Raw genomic sequence first — 16,114 nt, 5'->3', positions numbered from 1 at the left:
TTTTGCGGTACACGAGCCTCTCACTGTTGTGGCCTCTCCCGTTGCGGAGCACAGGCTCCGGACGCGCAGGCTCAGCGGCCATGGCTCATGGGCCCAGCCGCTCCGTGGCATGTGGGATCTTCCCAGACCGGGGCATGAACCCGTGTCCCCTGCATTGGCAGGCGGACTCTCGACCACTGCGCCACCAGGGAAGCCCAGTTTCTCTACATTCTTGCCAGTATTTGTCATTGTCTTTTTTTTTCATTATAGCCCTTTTAGGGGTGTAAAATGGTATCTGAGTGTGGTATTGATTTACATTCCCTTAATGATTAATGATGTTGAGCATCTTTTTATGTGCTTATTGACCATTTATGTATCTCCTTTGGAGATATTTATTTAAATGTTTAAATCCTTTGCCCGTTTTTTATATTACCTTTTTATTGTTCATTTGTAAGAGTTCTTTATATATTCTGCATATTAGACCCTTATCAAATGTAGGATTTGCAGATATTTTCTCCCATTCTCTAGGTTGTCTTTCACTTTCTTCATAGTGTCCTTTGATACACAAAAGTTCAATAAATTTTGATGAAGTCCAGCTTACCTATCTTTTCTTTTGTTGCTTGTGCTTTGGGCATCACATTTAAGAAACTGTTGCCTAATTCAACATCATGCAGGTTTTCACGTGTTTCTTTCTACAGTTTTTATAGTCTTAGTCGTCACATTTTAGATCTTTTACATGTGAATATCAAATTGTTCCAGCACTACTTGTTGAAAAGACTGTTCTTCCCTCATTGACCTCAATGCACTTTTGATTTAATTTCACAGGGATATGTAAAATATTTACATGATTCCAAAGTGTGAAAGCTGTATAACAAAATACATTAAGATAACATTTACTTCCAACTTAGCCCCTCCCTATTCCCTTTCTTTGCCTGTAAATAACCATTTTATTAGTGTTTCTATTTGTAAATGCAAGAAAACATACATATCTACATTTACTTATATACCCCGTATATATATACACACCTACACTTATACACACATTTGTTTGTATCTCTCTCATCCTTCCTACATAAAATATAGTTTACTATTGATACTGTTTTATAGCTTGCTTTACTTACCTAATAAAACATCCTGGTGATCATTCCATGGTAGAGCATAGAGCTTTTTAAAAAATTCCTTTTTATAGTTTTATAGTATATCATTGTGTGAATATACCATTCAGTCAGTTCCTACTAATGGATATTTGGGTTGTTTCTGATGTTTTGCTGTTGTAAGTTACACCATGGTCCTTGTGCTTCTGCCACTCCCTCACTGGGATAGATAAAAATATTAATATTTTAAATTAAAAGTACTCAAACGTAATGACAAAAAATTGAGGGAATGGGAGATAGAGAGTATATGGGGTTACCATTCAAAAAATCATCACCTTTTACAAGTCCTGCCAGTTTTGTGTATTAACTTCTTGTCCTTATCTCCATGTACATATTTTTTATAACTGATATATATATATATATATAATTTTATAGTTTTTTCATTTAAGATTAAGTTGTACATTTCTACATGTTTTTTTTTTTTTTTTTTTTCTCGCGTTATGCGGGCCTCTCACTGTTGTGGCCTCTCCCATTTGCGGAGCACAGGCTCCGGACGCGCAGGCCCAGCGGCCATGGCTCACGGGCCCAGCCGCTCCGCGGCATGTGGGATCCTCCCGAAACGGGGCACGAACCCGCGTCTCCTGCATTGGCAGGCGGACTCTCAAGCACTGCGCCACCAGGGAAGCCCCCTACATGTTTTTTATGTTCATTTTAATTTTTATTGGGTATATTAATGTATCCACATTTACAAAAATAAACGACTGCTAATAGATATTAACAATATTTCTTGTTTCGTTTGTTTTTGTTAGTCTAACAGTGTAGAGGACATCTTTGTGTGTTTACAGATCTGCTTCCATAGAGTAAATTCTCAGGACTAGGACGATCAGATGAAAGAATGTAAGAAGTTTGATGATTATGTTGCCATAACGCTTTCCAAAAAGGCTGTAGCAGTTTACAACCTGTGCAGCCGTGTATGAATATAGCAGCTAGTTTTTATAGCTCATATAGCTCCTATCACATTCTGCATTACACTGCGAACGTTTATGGATGCATTGTCTTTGCTCCTATACTGTATGGCAGTGGCTGGGCCTTGTACATACTTATATGCTTTGTGTGTGTGTGTGTGTGTGTGTGTGTGTGTGTGTGTGTCTGTGTGCCTTATCGAGCTTTCCTAAGTACATATTGAATACATATGGCTCGGGGATTGCCTGAAGAATGGGATGTGGTAATCATACGTAAAAGCTCATTGGATAGTGAAGAGTATTATATGTGAACACTAAGTCAACACAATACAAAATATGTAGTTAGCAGGAAGTTATAGATAATATTGTGATATTGGTTGTGATAGTGTTGTTGGTTCTCCTAATACAGGTGGGGGACCTTAGGCTGGCACTGCAACGTGCGGAACAAGCAGCTGCCAGAAAAGAGGATTATTTACGTCATGAGATCAGTGAACTCCAGCAGGTACTGTCAGAGTTTCCCTAAACACAAATCTGAGATGCGTTTTTCAAGAAATACAAAATGACTCAGTGGGGTAATGTTCTTAGAGTTGAGAAGATTTCTCCCATACTTATCATTTGCTGTATTTTTGTGGCTTATGTGAATAAAACCAGAGTGGGCACCTTAAAAATGTATAAGAAAAGCCCTAATTTTGTTTTCTAGAAAATAATTTTATCATGATAGATATGTAGTATATTCAGTGTTGTTTTTTCATTTGTAATGGCCGATTTATTATTATCAGTCTCTGATTACTGTGGGTCAGATGAACAATGCCTAGTTTTTATGCTACTGCTCTGTTAATTTCAGTCAATGAACATGTACAGGATAAGGGGGAGAAAATGCCCCTCAGATTGATCTTTCTGTTTTTATAAATACTTAGAAATATTTGGATGAGGAGGCAACTACTGGGAAGTTTGGATGATACTCTTTATTATCTTAAGGTATTCAAAGGCTGTCTTTATCTTAGAAATGCTCTGTAAAGAAGCACTTATTTAGTTACTCTGTTGTGCAACTTAACTGTAACTTAAGGATTGAATAGTTAGAAAATAGTTTAACAAAAAATCATTTTATCTTGGAGAAATAGTTTTTCCCAGAAATCTCTCATAAAGTTTCTTTGCTAGCATTTTTAGTGTTTTTATTGCTGTCAGTAGTAATGACTTAAGAATGTCATGATTCAGAGACTCCAGGAAGCAGAGAATCGAAACCAAGAACTGAGTCAAAGTGTTTCATCAACAACAAGACCGTTGCTTCGACAGATAGAAAATTTGCAAGCAACTCTAGGGTCCCAGACGTCATCGTGGGAGAAGTTAGAGAAGAATCTTTCTGATAGACTTGGTAACTGCTTTAGTTCTTAAGCTCAATGTAGAAGCCCTTCCATCTTGTTTTAGAATTAGGGTAATGGTATGAAATTGAAATTCACTTGATCTCATGGTTTCATTTTGTGTCTAACTTGTAGATTTTTACCTCTTCTCCTCTTTTACATTTATTTTCTAATACCTTAATTGACTCTTTCAAAACATTCCTTACACGATGTGTCTGGTACTGTCTAAAATACTTCCATGTCATTCTTACATTCATTTTTACAAACTGTTGTGCTCAACTGTTTTTTTGTCCATTGCTAAGTCTGACCTCATTCTAGCTTGTCTGCAGTAGTGTAGGAAGTAGAGATCAGATATGATTCTAGTCAGTGGTAGAATTCCAAGAGCAGAGATAGGTCAAATTAGATTAAGGTCAAATTCTAGTAGACAGATGCTGTGGAGTCTTAAGGTTCCATATTTTGCTTCTTTACAGAAATGCTCTAGGTTGCCCTTCTGTGCTGTTAATAAAAAGAAAATTATTCTTCTAAGATACTTATTCAAGCACAGAATATGTACATATTAGATATCCCAGAAGCTAGCAAATGGTGAAAAATTCCTGTGTCCGTTCTATGCCTAAAATTAACTGTAATTTGAGAGACATCATGGTGTAGTGATAAAAGCAGACGTGAATGGGTGTCAGGAGACTTGGACTCAGGGTTTTTATGTTTTGTTTTGAATCACCCAGTCAAACAGTCTGGAGCAAGACACTTAACCTTCTCTGGACTACACCCTGAAAATCATGAGGGGTGAACTAGATTAGTCGCTTTCAAACAGTATTCAGTAGATCCCTTGTATGTCTTAGGGCTGGCTGTCATGGTGAGGGGTAAGCTTGATAAGTAAGCTGCTGGGCCCCCTCCAGGCTGCTTTAATGAAAGTAGTGCCTCCTTTATCTTTTTTTTTTTTTTTTTTTTTTTTTTTTTTTGCCCCTTGTAGCTCCATGTAAGATTTTGTCTGGAAATAGATTTATCTGCTCAAAAAGAAAAATCACTGAACAGATGAACCTTCATATATTGTTTAATTTCTAGGTATTAATTTTAGGTCTATTATTTATCTTGGACCACTTTTTGAGACCCATTTGTTATGGAATATGAGATATCTGAAAATGACACCTTCTGAAACAAATGTTTATTTAGCAATAAAATGAGAGCAAGAAGCCATTATTTTTGTGGCTTTTCAACTGGAGCCTACACAGCCTCAGGGATATATGGTATTGTGCTGGAATGTAGGCAAAGCCACAGGACAAACGTACTGTATAATGCTATAAATAAGAGCATAGATACAGTATAGAACAGAATTTATAATGTAAAACAGAGATATTATTAGGTCTACTTTGGTGGGGAAAAAGTATGAAAATTCTTGCCTTTGTTAAATCTCAGAATTTTATCCACTAGTCCTTTTTTTGTTTAATTGTAATTGTCAATTGAGCTAACTGTAGATTCATATGCAGTTATAAGAAATGATATAGGATGGTCCCTTGCATGCTTTCCCCAATATCCATATGTTAACACTTTGCAAAATTATAGTAGAATATCACAATCAAGGTATTAACTTTGAAACAACCTTCTGATTTTATTCTGATTTCCCCAGTTTTACTGGTACTTATTTGTGTGTATATATGTATATGTGTCTATGTGTGTATTAAGTTTTATACAAGTTTACCACTTGTGTAGGTTCATGTATCCATCACTACAGTCAAGATATTGAATAGTTCTGACACCACAAAGATCCCTCATTTGGCCCTTTAAAATCATACTTAGCACCCTCATGGCCCTCCCTCCCTGTCTCCAATCCCTGGCAGCCACTAATCCTCCATTTCTAAAATTTTGGAATTACAAAATGTTATGTAAATGTGGAACTTCCCTGGCAGTCCAGTGGTTAAGACTCCATGTTTCCATTGCAGGGGGCATGGGTTCGATCCCTGGTTGGGGAACTAAGATCCCACATGCCGCATGGCACTGCCAAAGGAAAAAAAAATTATGTAAATAGAATTGTATAACATGTGACATTTTGGGGATTGGCTTTTTTTGCTCAGTGTAATTTCTTGGAGATTCATACAAGTTCTTATGTGTATCAATGATTTAATCTTTATTGCTGAGTGTTTTTCTTTTTTAAAAAAAATATTTATTTATTTATTTTGGCTGTACCGGGTCTTAGTTGTGGCATGAGGGCTTCTTAGTTGCAGCATGCGGACTTAGTTGTGGCATGCAGATGCTTAGTTGCGGCATGCATGCGGGATCTAGTTCCCCGACCAGGAATCGAATCTGTGCCCCCTGCATTGGGAGCATGGAGTCTTACCCACTGGACTACCAGAGAAGTCCCTGCTGAATGTTCTTCTGTATGTAGCACATCTTGTTTAAACATGTACCTGACGAAGGATGTCTGGGCTGGATCTAGACTTTGTATGGATAAAGCTGCTGTGAACATTCATATACAGGTTTTAGTGTGAACTTAAGTTTTCATTTCTCTGGATAAATGCCCAAGTGTGCATTTGCCGGGTTGTATGGGTAGTTGCATGTTTAGTTTTTTAAGAAAATGCCAAATTGTTTTCCAAAGTGGCTGTATCTATGAGAATAATCCAGTTTCTCTACATCCTTGCCAGCATTTTCTTTCAGTGTTGTCCCTATTTTTTCTTTTAGTCATTCAGACAGGTGTGTAGTGATGCCTTATTATGATTTTAATTCGCATTTTCCTCACGAAAGATGGTGAATGTCAGTTTATGTGCTTATTTTCCATTTGTACGTCCTCTTCAGTGAAATGTTTATGGGTTTTGCCCATTTTCTAATTGGATTGTTTGTATTTTCACTGGTGAGTTTTGAGACTTCTTTATGTATTTGAGATGCTAGTCTTAGATAACATGATTTGCATTTATTTCCTCCAAGTCTGTAGCTTATATTTTCATCTTTTTCACATAGAACAGAAGTTTAAAATTTTGAAGAAGTCCGGTTTATCAGTTTTTCTCGTTATGGCTCATGCTCTTTGTGTCAAACCTAAGTACTCTTTGCCTATCCCTAGATCCTGAAGATTTCTTGTGTTTTTTCCGAAAAGTTTTATAGTTTGTTTTTTTTTTCAGTTGAAGTATAGTTGACTTAAAATATTATATTAGTTTCAGGTGTACAACAGTAATTTGACATTTTTGTAGATTATACTTCATACAAAGTTATGATAAAATATTGACTATATTCCCTGTGCTGTACATTACATCCTTGTAACTTTTCTGTTTTATACCTGGTAGTTTGTACCTGTTAATCCCCTTCACCCGTTTTACCCCTCCCCTCATTATATTTTGTTTTACACTTAAGTGTATGATCCATTTGAGTTAATTTTCATATGCTGTGTGAAGGTTAGTTTGAGGTTCTTCTTTTTTTTTTTTCTTGGACTATCCAATTGACCCAGCACTGTTTGTTGATTCACTACTCTGTTGATACATGACTCCACTTTCAAATTAAAATACTTTGGTGAAAAAAGTGATAAAACACATATAAATTAAGATTGTTTTTTGTATCTGTAGGCAGGCCTGCCTTAGTCAATGAGTACTTACAGTTTTAAGTGTGGCTATTTGCATCATTAAAAGTTTGAAGTCAGAATCTACTTGTTATCTTGGCCTCTTGAATGTATGTATATGTGATTTTTCTTTTTTACCCTACAATCAGGTGAATCCCAGACCTTGTTGGCAGCAGCAGTTGAGAGAGAACGTGCGGCCACAGAAGAACTTCTTGCCAACAAAATTCAAATGTCTTCCATGGAGTCACAGAATTCTCTCTTGAGACAAGAAAATAGTAGATTTCAGGCCCAGCTAGAATCAGAGAAAAATAGGCTAAGAAAACTAGAGGATGAAAATAATAGGTGAGCATGTTTCTTGAGTGTTATTCTTGGTAGTTTCATGACATTTTAAAGCACTTTAAAAAAATGTGGTGTTGGTTTTAGGCTTCATTGCACTGAGAACTGCAAATACATATTTTTAGTGTTTAAAGTCAGAGTCATTAGTAATAGGATATTATACCAAGATAGGACCGGGATTCATTGAACCTTGCATAGGCTCTCGAAATTGGGTGGCATGTTCTGAATGTATTTGCATTTTCCAGAGCAAAGATTCATTGCTTTAATCAGATTTTTTAAAGGAGTCTGTTACCACAAAATAGTTTGAAGACCACTCACTGGAGTTGTTTTTATGTTACAGGGGTTTAAACATTGTTCCAGTCTTTCTAAATAAATGTCTGGGCTCTTTGGAAACCACAAGCTATAAAATCCATCTATGTGAAGTTATATTAAAGCTGTGATTAGGGGTTTTATCCTGAGTTCTTCCTTGGAATTTTACTTTAAAAAAAAGTAGTCAAGTAAAAATGATTCATGACATAAAATATATGAACTTTTGCAGACATTTTCATAGACCTCCCTAATAAGCCTTTGTAGAATCTGAACATATTGTAGAATGGTGGTATTCAAAATTCTCTTTAGAAAAAAAGTCTCTTTTTAAATGAAATCTTAATCCAGAGAGAACCAATAAATAAGATACATGAAGTAGTAGTTCAGTTTTTGAATGAAACCCAAGTCATCTGGAAAATACAGTTGGAAAATAAAGCTGATAATAAAAATGACTACTAAGTATATAACTGGAGTTCATAAAGTAGTGAGTTTTTAATAGTCTGTACTATCATCTTTTTTGTTTTAATTCCCTTTGGCTTAATAGGTGCCAGGTCGAATTAGAAAGCCTAAAAGGTGAATATGTAAGAACACTTGAAGAAACAAGGAAAGAAAAGGTATTTCCATTAGTGTTCGCTCACCTCTTAGGGCTTCCATTAGAGAATGGTTGGGGATGGTAGCGAACTAATGAGATGACAAGATAAAATGGGTGATGTTTCTGCTTTTGGAACTTGATCTTTAGTAGTAAAACCAATAGGAGTGTATACCTTATGTTCCTAAACTTTGAGATTGGCTTATGATTATGACTTAGTGTCACAGAAATTATCTAACTGTATCTCTCTCTCCATTAGACACTGTTGAATAGTCAGTTAGAAATGGAGAAAATGAAAGTTGAACAGGAAAGGAAGAAAGCAATTTTCACTCAAGAAGCAATAAAAGAAAAGGTATTAAATTTTGTTTTCTTTTTGATGTAACCAGTTAGTAGCTGTTGTGATTAATCATTAATTGTTTTGTAATTTTAGCTACACTTTATAAATACCATTTCTTATGTCTAAAATCAATAGAGTGATAAATTCTAGTAGTATAATCAGTGTTCTGCTCAGAGTGGATCCAGAGTAATTGGAGTTTATGCAAAGATATCTGTGATTTCTAGGATTTGAATGACAGAACCTCTTGCCCCTTTTAAAATGAATTTTTGTGGTCTCTCACTGACACTGATGCCCCTCATTTGGCCCATAGGCACCTTGGGAGTGAAACTGGTTTGTTCACTTTCTTTCTGGTTAATGAAGGTAATTTTTCTGAAGTGAGTTTCCTGTATTTAAAGGATTGGAGTATACTCGGTAGTAAGCGTAATACATTAAAACTACCTATATATGCATTGATTGAAATTACCTTCTGAATTTATTTGGTTTAAAAAAATACAGTAAAAATAAAGTGGATAAGCCAGAAACTTTATGGTTTGCAAATCTCATTGGTAATCTAATTCTAAAGAATAGGTTTAATTGGTGGTATGTTATATAATATGAAGCAGTTAGTTCATATAATTGTTCCATTAAAAACATTCTCATTCCATTAAAAATAAAACAAATTATGTTGTTATAATATAAATGAGATGATTTGACCAAGTTTGTCTACACTTTAAATTACTAAATATTGTGCCTTTGATAAGACTTAAGATATCTGTAACATTTTATGAGGAAATTAGAATGAATCTTTGTTGTCATTGATCCTAGAAAACTTTCTTGCTTTTTTATTTATCATTTTACTCTTTAATCTGAACTGAATTTCTTTTTCCTTACACCTTAAGGATCGGAAGCCATTTTCTGTTTCTAGCACTCCCACAATGTCACGCTCAAGTTCGATAAGTGGAGTTGATATGGCAGGGCTACAGACATCTTTTATGTCTCAGGTGATGTTTTATTTCTTACATGTGTTTAGTTCTTAGACTGAATAATGATAAAGAGAATGTGCAGATAGCAGTTCGACTCTCACCGTGATCTTGCTATTCTATAGGCAATTTATCTGCATATTTGTAAGGGAGTGCTAATTGCACTGAGGAAATAGAGATGGTTTTCTGCCTTTGAGAAAGTCATAGACATTTTAAAGTAAGAATTGACCAAACCATTTTGTTTGACACCTATCCACAGTCTGTAGTAACTGAATAACTATATATGCTTTCTTTAATTAACACAGGATGAGCTTCATGATCACTCATTTGGACCAATGTCTGTGTCAGCAAATGGAAGCAATCTTTATGATGCTGTAAGGATGGGAGCAGGATCAAGCATTATTGAAAATCTACAGTCTCAGCTAAAGCTAAGGGAAGGAGAAATTACTCATTTACAGGTATTAGAAAAATTAAATGTGCTGTAGAAGTAAATGAAATTTTGAGGCCCAGTGAGTAGCACGCTTCATTTCCACCTGCATTCTGAACAAATTGAGAAGTAAAATGAAATAGTGACACGTGAAACCCCAAGTAAATCATATATATTAACGATAAAGGCTGGTTGGAGAAATTAGCCAAGGATGAAAGTTCAGTGGGCCTTCTGAGTGCCAGAATTTGGGAGACTGTCACAGGAAATGCTTGGCTGGAGTAGGCCACCCTATGTGCGACAGCCTGCCATGATAAGACTTAGAGGCATCTAGGAGCATAGAGCTCCTTGCAGGCAGCTTTTTCCAAACACGAAAAAAGGGAAGTTGCTGAGCTGAGCATAGCCATTTTATTCTTCCCAGATTTTCTGCTTAGGTAAGTTGCTCCAGCTCCCCCTATGAGGAAAGGGTAAAGGTGGTGAGAGAGATTAGAACTATAACATCCTAGACATGAAAGGAAACATGGTGAGTGGAGCATCCTCCCATTATCTTGCTTTTCAGAAACTTAATGTGGTGACAAATGTTAAAACGTTTTACCTGTTTTCATTGTTAAACTTGATACACTCGAAAGTGGAACTTTCCTTTTCTATTTTTATGATATGATTTTAGTTGAAAATATTACTGAATTAAAGAAGATGTCCTTGAATTGGAAGAAAATAGATCAGAATAATCTTATTACCTGTTATGTTTGTGTAGCCCACTGTTATGCTTAAGGGCACAAATGAACTTCTTTGGTAGTTGATAATAGATTCTACCAATGTGACCTACATGGTTGGCGGTTTGTTTTTATTTCTCTGGGTTTTTGTAGTAATTTAGCATAACTGAAATATATGCTGTTTCCTTAGAGAAAAATGTAGAGTTGCATGTTTCAAACAGATGATTAAATTTTCTTCAGTTCTTTATCTCTCATAGTAAACCCTATAAATGGTATACCTTTGAGGAAAGTTGAAACCGTTTTTGTGCCTCTATTTCCTTTTACCAGGAGCTAGCTTATGGTTATATGTTCACATATCTATTTCTTAAAAAATAGCACATTAAATATGTTTATATTAGTGGGATTATTAAACAAGACATATTTTGATTTAAATTGCTTCCTGGTAATGTTTCTCAGCTAGAAATTGGCAATCTAGAAAAAACACGCTCCATAATGGCTGAAGAGCTAGTTAAGTTAACAAATCAAAATGATGAACTTGAAGAGAAAGTGAAGGAGATACCCAAACTTCGATCTCAGCTAAGAGTAAGTATTCTTCACTCTTATTTTTAGTTTACATAAAATGCATATGTATATGTTAGTGTTTTCTTTGATAATTGAAGAGTATTAATATTTGAGTGAAGAACTTTAAAAATGAATCTTATCTTGCTTGTCACATCACACATTCAGAATAGTGTTCACAATCATGTTTAGTCTCAGTACAGGAAAATAACTAGATTTCATTTGGCCAAGGCTGATTAATAATCCTGAACTTTTGCATGATCTGAGTAGTATTTTATTGATTGATGTTATATGTATCCTCACAATTAGCATATTTGTTATTGGAAGTTGCTCTTAAGCCATATATGAGAATAGGTTTTCTTTTGACTTTTCTTGTGGGGTAAATGCCAGGTAATACTTAAACCACAGTGAACCATAGAGACTGAAATTTCATCAAACATGCTGAAATTACTGGGAGAAAAGACAGATTAAGCTATATATGGGGAGAATTGTAGATTTAGTGAAAATATATGTTAAGATTAATAGCCATCTGGCTTATTTTGTTTTTTTTATTCTTTTATTCCAACAGACCGAGGTGTGAGTTTAATTTTTATGAGAGATGACTGTATACTTTTATTCAGATTGTAATGTCTTTACTGGTGGCTCATTTATGATAATATAAATATAATATTAAAGATTTTCTGTACAGTTATTTAAAAATTGTAAACAAATATATTTTATAGGATTTGGATCAAAGATACAACACTATTCTGCAGATGTATGGAGAAAAAGCAGAAGAGGCAGAAGAACTTCGATTAGATCTTGAAGATGTAAAACATATGTATAAGACTCAAATAGATGAACTTTTAAGACAAAGGCTCAGTTAACTTCTGAAAATTACATTCCCATCGAACTGAATGTAAACATTTAATATCTAAGTACAGATATCCAATAAATTCTTTTATAGAATTAGAAAGTGGAGTTTACTGTAGCATTCAAAAATTGAAAAAAATTGTTTTATAGTATATAGTAATATTTCCAGTTAAATTATTTTGTGCAGTATTTGAACTTTATTTTTAAAACTATTCTTTAAAGATTTATTTTTTACAGTCTTTTTTTTTTTTTTTTGCCTTGAATAGCACAGAGATTTATTACTTTATCCTCATGTCAGTATGGTTAGGGAAGGAGAATGGTGTTATATATTGTAGATATATAACTAATTGTATCTATAATTTATATGTTTTTGTATATATTGAGAACATTTAAAGAGTGATAGTGACATATTGACACTTTGAAATCTTTCACACTTAAATCTTCAGTACGTCTAATTACTGTTTATGAAAATGGACATTGTGTTCAAGTAAAAAAATTATTTAAACCTGCGGTTATTAAATCTTGAACTATTATTTTTCTTTTGGAAAAAAAGCACTCTCTGAAGTTTAAAGGGTAAATAATTTAAACTTCAAAAGTTTTGTGGTCTCAAATTTTATTTCAGATTTCACGATTAAGTCTGTACAAATTTTGGTACCCATTTGGAGAAAGCTATAGCTATTCAAAGTTATCTAGGCATAATTGAATAGTGGAAAAATCTACTTACAGTCATTTTGTGATGGTATCAACATTTTAGTAGTTTTGAAGACGTATTGTTTTACTGCCCTATAAAATGAATCAAAAGTAATTAAATTACTAATATAATTTTCTTTTTAAAAATTGTTCACATTTTTTAAAGCCTTATTTTTGGCACATTAAAAGTATATGTTTGATATTCATAAGAAAATAGAGAAATTATAGGAGTTAAATTTGGCATTTTGCAATTTTCTGTGGTTTATCATTTAACTTTTTTCTTGAACCTTTAAACTGAAAAATAGTGTGAAATAGCTGAAAAAATAACTATGCCTTCTTCTCAGCTGTGTTTTAGACTTGTGAAATATTTTGATACGTTTTATTACCGAAAGTCATTTAGCTGCCTTTACTTGAAAGTAGGAACACTCACTTAACTTCTAGTTACATTTTAAACACTAGAACTTTAGCTACAGGTAAGCCATGTTGAAGATTTTGGAATGCCTTTCAGGGCAATTCAAGTGACCTCATTTTTGTTCCTTTTGCATTCAAGGCAGTATTTTTGTCAGTGAATCTCTGATTTGTAGCATTAATAAATATTCTTTCCGTGTGAGCCAGATTCATAAAATTAATTTTCTATATTTTATTGGTAAAAAGCAGTATAGTAGCTTTCTGTCAGCTTTTTTTTTTTTTCTCCGGGGGCTGACAGAAAATGACAAGACTGATAGCAATAAGAAGTGTACAGAATTAGAAAATATAGGAAACTTAAGTTGCAAATTCTGTCAAGTGTTTGAAACTAGAAGTTTAGGAATTATGAAATTGTTCTTTTAATATATCCATTAGTGAGGCAAAAAACCCAAAAACCCTTCAGTTGTGGAGAAAAGATTGAAATAAAATTCCTTTACCTTTCAATTTTATAATATTATACATTCTCTTTTCTTAATCCATATTAACATTAATAAAATCAACTCAACTTAAAATTTTAAAGTGTTCTCAGTTTATTTAATTTAAGATAAACAGCTATTTAATATTTAAGTCTTCGGCTGTATATTACCGTATATTGTTCTTTATCCACAAATTAATAGCTGATGTTCATACAGACCTTATTTTATTATACACTTAGATTTCTCAATACATTTGTAAGTTGAGAAGGTGTACTGAATTGCTTTCTTGAAAAACTCCACTAAGTGGCAGAATACCTATTGAATATTGGTTGCTGTATTTTGCTGTTTGTCATTAAAACTTATCTGTCCATATTCTAGAAAATATTTATATTTTAATAAAGAAAATAGATTGCAGTCAGATGTTTCCATTCTTGAAAGAAAATAGGTAATATAAATGATAACAATGTCAAGAATATAAACAAAGAATAGAGGGGTGTGAACATTGTTGTTTCATATATAGGCAACTAAGCACAGACTGTGGGCATCCTTCTAACTCTTGGGAAGCTGAATTGAGAGTACCATTTCTTTTTCTTTACCTCTTTTTTGAGAACTTCCACTTGTACAGTGTTTAACATATGGGGATGTATCAAATGTATCTGTACTTTGATTTAAGATATTCTAAATATGGATAATTTCTAACCTAGGAAAACATGTGGTTTAAGTAAGTGAAAAGAAAAGTTCAGGAAAATATTTTTCTTGTAATCCTTCATTTGGCATTTGATTTATTAATTGAAAGTTTTATTTAAATGCTTATTAAAGGATGTGATTTATAATATATAGAAAATAGCCACAAGAAAAAATAGAAAATTACTATAAATATCTTATCTTGTTCTACCACTCTTTGTCTAGTGTGTATACATGTATGTTCTAATGTATCATAATTTTTCAATTTCATTTAAAAATCTAATGTCCCCAATTCAGTTTTAAACTATTAAAACTTTAACTTCATATTTTGTAAAGGGCTAAAGGTATGATTTAAACTACAGATGGATATAATATTTTAATCCTAAATGAAAGATAATGTAAATAATAAGCATGGATCTGATTTGAATAAAGATTTTAAAATAGTAATAATGTATTTCATTTTTAACATAATTTAGAGTGGTCAGTACCAGTGAGTTAAGATAGTTTTCTTTTATGAAGATAGATATAACTTTGGAATTCTTATTTTAAGAAAATAAGGATAAGCCCCAATTTTTATGAGTTATATAACTAAGTGTTTTATTAGAATTAAATATAGCTTTTCTAATGAAGACATGTTTTTGGAAAATATAATTCTAAGAATTTACTTCTTGTAACTAACTGGTGTAATTACTGTAATGATTTGTGTCTTTTTAGAGTCTTAAGCAGTATCAAGATGTTCTTCTAAAAGTCATAAAACATTTCTATATTCAAATAATAACAGATAAAATAAGTTATCCTCTATTCATAAGTTACCTTGAGTTCATATTGCTTGTACTGTTGACCTCTGCAACTTTGATCCTTTAAAGTCCTTTTAAGCTATTGCCTTTATGCATACCCATTTAACTTTTAGCAAATCAAGACCCTTTAACAAGATAGAGTAAAAATTAAATGTATCTTTCTTCTTAATACTTAAATACTTTTTTTTAAAAAAAAACAAACAAAACCTCACAATGCTTCAGTAATCCACAATTGTGATACAGAGAATTTACTCTTAGTGCTGTCCAGAATTTATTCCCCATATTGACCTACTGCCAAGTAAGGTAAATTTCATTTTCAGTCCTCAAATAATACTAAGCAAGGGCTCATGGGAGGTTTTTCTGTTTGCTTAACATGAAACTCTCTTCTTTGACGGGTAGTGATGGGCAGAGCATGGTGGATAGAGCTGTTCCTTTCAGTTTTAGACAATGCAATGCACATTTGTCTCTTTTGAAATGACAATCTTAATTTTTACAAAGCATATTATTTAAAAAAATCTGTGGTCATAGGTGATAATAGGTAACAGTGCTTACTTTGCTATTGTTAAGCAATTCACTTATATGGGATCATAATCACTCATCCACTGTTCTGAAATCTAGAAAGCTCTGAAAACCAAATGTTTCTTTAATAAGCTTGTTATCAAACCTGCTTTGGTAGTAAAGCCTGACCTTCACTGACATGAGGCTATTGCAAGCTGTATCTCACTTAGTGTGAGTATTCATGCATTTTGCTGCATTTTGTGTGAGAGTATGGGGTGCTGATCCAGGACACAATGAGGGTGTTAGGTAGTAAGATGGTGTGCATACCCTGTTCTGTTAAAAAAAATCAGGAACACATACGGTAGCAAGGATTTTGGAAAAGCGATTGTATACCTGCACTTTATCTTCAAATAAGCTTTTTAAAGTGGATACCATTATCATCTCCATTTTTAAAATGAAGAAAAGTTAAGTAATTGCTCAAGGTCATATGGTAAATAAGTGGCAAAGTTGAGACTCTAATTTGTGCAGTTTGGCTCCAGAGTCCATGCTCTGAACCATA

At 33.5% G+C, this 16,114-nt stretch overlaps 1 protein-coding gene across 1 annotated transcript in view; it reads left to right on the top strand.

Annotated features, from left to right (window-relative positions):
• The window catches only part of TMF1 (TATA element modulatory factor 1), a 28,737-nt gene extending 15,876 nt beyond the window's left edge, over window positions 1-12,861 (top strand). Inside the window, exons 9-17 of the mRNA XM_007447642.1 lie at window positions 2,445-2,537; window positions 3,251-3,407; window positions 7,081-7,273; window positions 8,118-8,187; window positions 8,422-8,514; window positions 9,378-9,479; window positions 9,764-9,916; window positions 11,052-11,177; window positions 11,876-12,861. Of these exons, the coding sequence (XP_007447704.1) occupies window positions 2,445-2,537; window positions 3,251-3,407; window positions 7,081-7,273; window positions 8,118-8,187; window positions 8,422-8,514; window positions 9,378-9,479; window positions 9,764-9,916; window positions 11,052-11,177; window positions 11,876-12,019 (1,131 nt within the window). The 3' untranslated portion in view covers window positions 12,020-12,861. The remainder of the gene's footprint in view (window positions 1-2,444; window positions 2,538-3,250; window positions 3,408-7,080; window positions 7,274-8,117; window positions 8,188-8,421; window positions 8,515-9,377; window positions 9,480-9,763; window positions 9,917-11,051; window positions 11,178-11,875) is intronic.
• The last annotated feature ends 3,253 nt before the right edge of the window (window positions 12,862-16,114 follow it).

The sequence above is a fragment of the Lipotes vexillifer genome, unplaced genomic scaffold (assembly GCF_000442215.2).
Source record: "Lipotes vexillifer unplaced genomic scaffold, Lipotes_vexillifer_v1.1 scaffold1008, whole genome shotgun sequence".
NCBI classification, from domain to species: domain Eukaryota; kingdom Metazoa; phylum Chordata; class Mammalia; order Artiodactyla; family Lipotidae; genus Lipotes; species Lipotes vexillifer.
Note: the sequence above shows the minus strand (reverse complement) of the source record. Positions and strands in the feature narration are given on the sequence as shown.